This window comes from Helianthus annuus, chromosome 15, assembly GCF_002127325.2.
Source record: "Helianthus annuus cultivar XRQ/B chromosome 15, HanXRQr2.0-SUNRISE, whole genome shotgun sequence".
Taxonomy (NCBI): domain Eukaryota; kingdom Viridiplantae; phylum Streptophyta; class Magnoliopsida; order Asterales; family Asteraceae; genus Helianthus; species Helianthus annuus.
In genome coordinates, this window is record NC_035447.2 from 161656635 (window position 1) to 161664710 (window position 8076).

The window sequence follows — 8076 nt, forward strand, 5'->3', positions numbered from 1 at the left end:
TGCCGTATGGTTGTTCTTACAAAGAATTCTGGTCTTGCAAACCAATAGAATTCTCGGGCAATGAAGGACCTATTGCAACTTTACGCTGGATAGAGAAAACTGAGGCTGTTCTGAAAATAAGCAAGTGTGCTGAAGAAGACAAGATAATGTTTGCTTCTAATCTATTTAAGAATTCAGCCCTAGAATGCTGGAACACTATCCTCCAGTCAAGGGGAAGCGACAGGGTTTATAACATGGAATGGGAGGAGTTTAAAAATATGGTAGAAAGGAAATTCTGCCCTCCCAATGAAAAAGAGCAGATAGCAAATAAGTTTTTGAACCTTAGAATGACCGGGGTAGATAGTAAGGGTTATACTACCACATTCTTTGAATATGCTAGAATAGTACCAACTCTTGCATCACCTGAACCGGTATTAATCTCCCATTTCATCTGGGGATTAATTGGAGAAATTAGACATGTAGTTAAGGCAGCTAGACCCCAAACCATAGAAGAAGTTGTAGAACTAGCCAATACCTTGACTGATGAACTGGTACGTACTAGAGAAGAAGATCAGAGGAGAAACCTAACCCAAAGGCTTACTCAAGAATTCCGTTCTGGGAATTCCAACCGTAGGAATGTAGCTTCTACCTCTGCACCATATTGTAGGATCTGCAAGAAGAAGCATTCTGGGAAACACTCTACTCACTGCAATTACTGTAAGGCACCAGGACACAAGGAAGAAGATTGCAGGAGGAAAACCAGTAATGGATTATGCTTCAACTGTGGAGAAAAAGGTCATATCAAGCCAAACTGTCCGAAGTTAGCTCCAACTGCAAACAACAAGAACACTAAAAATGCTAGAGCATTTATTCTAACTGCAGATGAAGTCAAGATGATTCCGGACGTCATAGCTGGTACGTTCTTAGTTAATGATATTTTTGCTGAAGTATTATTTAACTCTGGTGTGAACCAAAGTTTTATTAATACTTCGTTTTGCAAACTTCTAAATCAATCATTAACTAAACTACCACAAGAATGTCTAGTAGAGACAGCCAATGGAGAAACCGTCAGGATTTCTGAAATCTTGCAGGGAGCAAGAATAGAAATTTTTAATCAAAAATTTATTGCAAACCTCTACCCAATGAATCTGGCAGGATTTGATGTTGTGTTAGGAATGGATTGGTTAATAGCCCATAAAGTTAATATTTTATGTGATCAAAAGTCAATTCAAGTAAATTCAACAAGGGGTGAAAAGATCACAATTAAAGGAGATAAACCATCTAAATTCACTAAATTCATTTCTGTGATGAAAACTGCAAGTTATATAAGAAAAGGATCTATAGTGTATTTGATTTCTATAATCACTAACACTAAAGGAAAAGAATTAAAAGACATTCCAGTAGTGTCCCAGTTTCCAGATGTCTTTCAAGAGGAATTGCCAGGACTGCCGCCAGACAGGGAAGTTGAATTCAGAATCCAACTGCTACCAGGGACAGCACCGATTTCCAAAGCACCTTACCGTTTGGCACCAGCCGAAATGCAGGAACTGAAGAAACAATTAGACGAATTGTTAGATAAAGGATTCATACAACCAAGCTCATCACCATGGGGAGCACCGATTTTGTTTGTTAAAAAGAAGGACAGATCAATGCGTATGTGCATTGACTACCGTGAATTAAACAAGGTCACGATTAAGAATTGGTATCCATTACCAAGAATCGATGATCTGTTCGATCAACTGCAAGGAGCTCGATTTTTCTCTAAAATCAATTTAAGATCAGGATATCATCAATTAAAGGTACATGAAGAGGACATTCCTAAAACCGCATTCAGAACAAGGTATGGTCATTATGAATTTACTGTCATGCCACTTAGTTTAACCAATGCCCCAGCTGCATTTATGGACATGATGAACCGAATATGTAAGCCATATTTGGATAAATTCATAATTGTCTTCATCTATGATATTCTAATTTACTCTAAGAATAAAGAAGAACATGCAAAGCATTTGCATTTACTTTTAAGTCTATTAAGAAAGGAAAAGCTTTACGCAAAATTTTCAAAGTGCGAGTTTTGGTTAGAGCAGGTACAATTTCTTGGACATTTAGTTAACCATGAAGGAAGCCATGTGGATCCAACCAAGATCGAGGCGATTACCAAATGGAAAACCCCTGAGTCACCAACCGAGGTTAGAAGTTTCCTAGGATTGGCCGGTTATTATAGAAGATTTATCCGAGATTTTTCTAGAATAGCCATTCCTTTAACCAAGTTAACCTGTAAATCCATTAAGTTTGAATGGGGACCAAAACAAGAAGAAGCCATTAGAATCCTTAAGCAAAGATTGACCCATGCACCTATACTAGCGTTACCAGAAGGAACTGAAGATAGTCTATTATGACGCTTCTAAGTTAGGTTATGGATGTGTATTAATGCAACGAGAAAAGGTTATAGCTTACGCCTCTAGACAGCTTAAGAATCATGAAGAAAATTATTCAACCCATGATTTGGAATTAGGAGCCATCATTTTTGCCCTTAATATTTGGAGACATCATCTTTGTGGTAGTAAGTTTACCGTATTTACAGATCATAAAAGTTTAAGGTATGTTTTTGGGCAAAAGGAGTTGAATATGAGACAAAGACGCTGGATGGAATTGCTTAGTGATTATGATTGTGATATCCAGTATCATGCAGGAAAAGCCAATGTAGTGGCTGATGCTTTAAGTCGAAAGTATCACGAAAAGCCAAAAAGGGTACGCTCTCTTAAATTAAATCTACAAGTAGATTTAAACGATCAAATTAAAAGAGCACAAAAATCAGTAATCAAGGATGATACTGAAAAATTAAAAGGGATGATTAAGGAGTTAGAACAAGGAACATATGGAATTTGGAGATTCCATAAAAAGAGAATTTGGATACCTAAATTAGGAAATTTACGTCACCGTATGTTAGAAGAAGCCCATAAGTCTAAACTAGTCGTTTACCCGCGCGATGCGGCGGGAAACATATCATTTGGGTTGGTAAGTTTAGGGCTATGTATGGGGCGGTTCGGTTTTGAGCCATAACCAAAACCAAATTCGCGATGCAATGGAAAACACAACACTTGTTAGTAATTTTAAGAGTGTGCATGAGAAGGTTCAGTTCAGTTGGGTCATAACTAAAATCTAAATTTTTGGTTAAGGTACTCTCATAATCCAATATGTTACACTACAAAAAAATTTTTTTAAATTTCGGTAAAATTAACACTATAAAGAGAAAAGGGGATGCCCCTTTCCCCAATGAAGTTTTGCCCATGATATTGTATAGGTCTTCTATATAGGAAACAAACAAAATCTTGTACAAACGTATCTATGATTTTATGATATAAAATAATTTCTATACAAACACATGTGAGTAATTTTATTACTTCTCATGTATGCCAAAATTTCGGTACCCGTATTACGGGAATTTTAGTACTAATTGGTACCGAGCTCATCCATACCGTCCTCAACCCACTTATCACAGTTCCATGAATCATTTTCTCTATGTATATGATTTTCTTCTATATCCAACTTATATTATTAGATTTAAAGTTTTGTATTTTTAATTAATTTATTATTAAAATTGTTATGTACATCTGCATATCAACCTAAACCATTCCCCACTCATCCACTTATCACTAAAACCAAAAACAATTGTTCACCAAGGTACTAAATGTATAAGGGTGTAAGGGGCACTCCTCTAAGTGGGGAGTGACCTCTCTTACCCACAGCCAATCAGCACATGTCACGTCAACTCCCCACTTAACTCCCCCCACACCCTCAATTTGATGACGACACTCCTCTCTTGGGGGACTTGTTTTTTTTTTTATTTTTTTAAATATATTTATTATTAAAATTAAATCTTATAATGTAGGGTAGATTTGAAAACTTGTGCGGTGAATCCATACCACAGACATGTCCCCGCTTAGCCTCCCCGAGGGGTCGGCGGCGATGTTCCCGAGCGGGGAACTCACTCACCGCACGCCACCCCGAGGGCGCCCTGTTCACCCTTGTCATTGGCAGAGTGGACATATTACATCATTGTACTCGTTTTTTGTTAGATTTTCGATGGTGTCATTTTCCGTTGATTCTAATTAAATATATTTAATTTAATTTAATTTAAAACAATACTAAATGGGAAGACAATACAAAGATTGTAACGTTCCTTGTTTTCAAATGTGTGGTTTAGTTGGGTTACAAATGACTAACGTATGAAATTCTTCTGATTTTGAATATGCGGCTACTTACATAGATGATCTTGTAGAAGTTTTTAGTTGATGGTTCAAAAATGAAGTATAATAGGAAGGACCAGTAGTAGCAAGAGTAGACAGTAACCATCATAAAATTATGTGTCAACTAAGGTGGTTTAACTCTGTAGTAATGCGCCCAGGTTTCAGCGGGATATATATTGTGGGTCGGTTTTAGTGGAACCGAAAAACACTTTCTTGTGAAATCTTATGTAAATAATTAGTGTATTATATATGTGATTACAGAACACTCAATAAAAACAACTTGGAAGGTTGAACGCATTATAAACAGACTTTGGCCGTTTTCCAACCCATATGACATAGACCCGTTTTAGCTATATTTCAGTTATTTGACCCGTTTGACCTGAAACCGAATCCAAATCAAACCGTATTCAGTAATAATTGGGGTAAAAATGATGCCTCTTAGCTTAAAAGCTAAGTATATCAGTGTATGCAAGTGGTTATGCATATAAGTCCATTCAGACAACTGTAGATGAACAACTTAAATAGCAATTTGGTTCAATACACGAATGGGTCATTTCAGGTTATATTTTATCTCTAATGGGTCACCACTTACAACTAAAAAAAGAAATAGATTAAAAGGGAAACGGGTCAAAAGGATTAAAGACTCGTGTTTAAAGCTGGACAACTAAAAAATCGGACTTAAACACGCGTTTCAACCAATGAATAAAATACTTACCTAAATATTTAGCGGCACTCATTTAACCAATTATAAACTTGTAAAGACTTAGGAAATCCCATTTCGGAGATCTGAGGAAACAATTGGTAGTAAACATAATAAATTAATATACACATAAACAAATAGGTTGAAATTGCCACATGAGACACGCCCAAATATGGTCAACCAAACCAATGCTACCTTTGCAGCCGCAAAGAAAGTGGAGTAAAAGGAACTAAGAATACCATACTGAACAAAAAGATCTTGACCTTTAATTATAGTATTGAGTTTTAATTGGTTGAAGTTAAAAAAAACGAAATTCGCCAAATCTCAATTTCAACGTCTCAACCCAAACAACAAATCCAGTATGTTCAAAAACTCTTTCATGAATTAAAAGTCAAAACTCAACTGATACAAATCTAGTAGGTTTTAAGCACCAAAGAATTTAACACAGATACAAACAAAACAATTCAGTTTTTGAACCAAACAAAGTCTGAACTAAAATCCACCCTACAAAATGCAAGTTACGTATCCCCCAAAATTATAAAATTAGGAAAAAATTAAAATGGAAGCCCCAAGATTTCAAATAAAGTAAAATCTAAACATCTAAACAGAAGTTATATATATCATTGGGAAAAGGTAGAACGTCATACTCTGGTCACCTAAATACTTGCCGGAATCCTATTGCATCACGGCCGTCGATTTCCATATCCACCTCTGTTGCCTTCAGATCCACCATAACTTATGGGTCCCTTGTCATCAAATAACCTGAAAATTGCAATAGGATATTGAAATAAAAACCCTTGCCTTCAGATCCACCATAACTAATGTTCCACACATTGTGTGTCTCTTGTTTTTTTGACTGAATAGACCACCCAAAATCTGCTATCTTCAATCGACCCAGCCATCAGATCTCAAATTTTAAAATTACAGAAGAGACAAGTTTCATCTTTTCATTAATTTGATTTATAACACGACAGAAGAGACAAGTTTCATGTTGCGTAACTCACAGAAAGTTTAAGAGTTTCAAACGATTTTCTTTTTTAATATAGATTGCTCAGAATTATTTAAAAATAAAGCAAATGAAAATACACCATATTCAACAAGTGATTGTTATCTTAACTTACTTCGTAATCAAGCAACAAGTTCTCCGGCTTGATATCCCGATGGATAACATGCCTCTCATGACAATATGCTAATGCATGATTAAGGCTGGCAATGTACTATGTCGGCAAGCTCAACTTTCACTCCACATCTTAGTCTAACCTGTCATATGTAGATAAAAGTCCAGATTGGCTGTTCAGAAATAAAATAAATATGATATGAGTTATGATAAACATAAAGGTCTTTTGACAATAATATGGTTTTTAACAATTGTGCGGATCGGGTAAAGTTGAGCCAGAGTAGAACACATTTAGTCCAAAACTTAATGATCCTACCCCACCATATTAATTTTTGTTTCTTAAAATTTATCTACCTTTTTTAGAAGAGCGATACGCCGATACCCTGCCAATTATTTCTGCACGCTCTTTGTTCTAACAAAACAAACACGTTCAAGATACACATACAAAGCGTTAAACCATTTTACGTACTGTAGGTGATTTAGTGAAATCCAGGTAAAAATGATGCACACACCTTATAGATGCCTGATCTATGGAGCCAAACAATTTGGTCAAGGAACAAGAAAGTCGACAATAAAGCATTTTTCAACTGAAACAAAGCATTGTTGATCAGAAAATGTCAATGAAAAACTAAAATTGACTTACTAATCGAAGAAACGATTACCTTCCCCAGTAAAACAAGTGGAAGCGGAGTTCCTGGAGCAGTTGGACTGATAAGAGCATGCAAATCATTGACAAACTGCATAAAATTTGATAATTTTTACTAAAATCAGATTCATTATATGCATAGAATCTGATTATTTTGACAAAAAAACGATACCTTAAAAAGACGGAAAACTTTCGTAGCCAAGCTAGTTGACTTGTCAACATTTTGGGCAGTTCCTGGCTTGCCATTACTTACAAAATTTGAACCGTATTGTATTGCCTTGCATATCTTGTCCCGGGCTTCAGCTTTGTTCAAATACAAAACACGTAGAGCAAGTTCCGTTCTCGCAACATCTAGCGTACTCATTTCTTATACCTTCAGAAGTTCCCCATAGAATTTCTTCTCTGCAACAAGTTAGGATTTCAGCAAATACAAACAACAAAATTCCTAGAAAATTATAAAAACACAAATAAAAGAAATCAAACCAAAAAAAAAGGAAAGATACCTTCAGTTTTTTACGCCAACATCTCCTGGCTAGCACGTGCCACATCAGATGCTGCTGCTGCTGCCGCTTTTGCAGCAGCAGCAGCTTCTTCAGCAAATGTCGGTTTTTTGTCAGTTTTATTGCAGCATCTTCTTCTAAATCTTCATTTACAACTTTATGGATCCAAGATTTCAATCTCGAGACAACAACATTCTGAAACCAAAAACATGATTCAATAAAAGCCTAAATAGAATGAACAAAAATACTAATATTATTTAACGAAGCAGAAGATTAAACAAACCCAATGATCTTTCTCCTCATTGGTGGGCTTCATCAAGTTTATCCAATCAGGGAAGCCTATTTTCTTCTCGGTTGGTTATTGTTCGGAGATTGTCACTCCATCCATCTCCTTGAGCTGCATCAAGATAACAGGAAAGAATTATAAGTAAATTTTCCCACAAGTAAGATAAACCATAGAGAATATGAGAATCCAGAACCTTAATTTCGAGTCGGTGCTTGTGGTTGAATATCAGCAAAGGTTTCAGATATCAGCAAATTCAAACAAATATATATCAGCAAATTTAACCAAATATATATCAGCAAATTCAAACAAATTAAACGAAGTGAAACCCTAACTGACATCAGATCCAAAGTTCGTACATCGATTTACAAAAAACCCAGTTTCATCTCAAAAAATGACGGTAGTACAGTAGATCTGAGAAAAATTAAACGAAGTTAAACCCTAAGTGACATCAGATCCAAAGTTCGTACATCGATCTACAAAAAAACCCAGTTTCATCTAAAAAAATGACGGTAGTACAGTAGATCTGCGAAAAATTTTAGCAAAAAAATTACCTGGCTCGACGGTGATACGGTAGATCTAAGTCGACGGTATCTCCACC

General features: G+C 35.8%; 1 protein-coding gene across 1 annotated transcript; it reads right to left on the minus strand.

Moving 5' to 3' along the window:
* Window positions 1-6055: 6055 nt before the first annotated feature.
* Window positions 6056-7724, minus strand: LOC110910775 (peroxisomal membrane protein 11D-like). The gene is made up of 8 exons (XM_022155374.2): window positions 7672-7724; window positions 7476-7589; window positions 7196-7387; window positions 6865-7094; window positions 6709-6783; window positions 6559-6633; window positions 6401-6458; window positions 6056-6189 (listed from the first exon to the last, which is right to left on the minus strand). The coding sequence occupies exons 4-8, from the start codon at window positions 7054-7056 to the stop codon at window positions 6185-6187; spliced, it is 405 nt and encodes a 134-aa protein (XP_022011066.1). The 5' UTR covers window positions 7057-7094; window positions 7196-7387; window positions 7476-7589; window positions 7672-7724; the 3' UTR covers window positions 6056-6184.
* Window positions 7725-8076: the final 352 nt, after the last annotated feature.

What these genes read in the sequence shown, in the direction of transcription:
- LOC110910775 (XM_022155374.2), bottom strand. Translation starts at nt 7,056, where the DNA reads ATGAGTACGCTAGATGTTGCGAGAACGGAACTTGCTCTACGTGTTTTG. An exon ending in AAGTTTTCCGTCTTTTTAAG is followed by an intron (nt 6,784 to 6,864) that starts GTATCGTTTTTT and finishes AATTTTATGCAG; the next exon opens with TTTGTCAATGATTTGCATGC. An exon ending in CACTTGTTTTACTGGGGAAG is followed by an intron (nt 6,634 to 6,708) that starts GTAATCGTTTCT and finishes GCTTTGTTTCAG; the next exon opens with TTGAAAAATGCTTTATTGTC.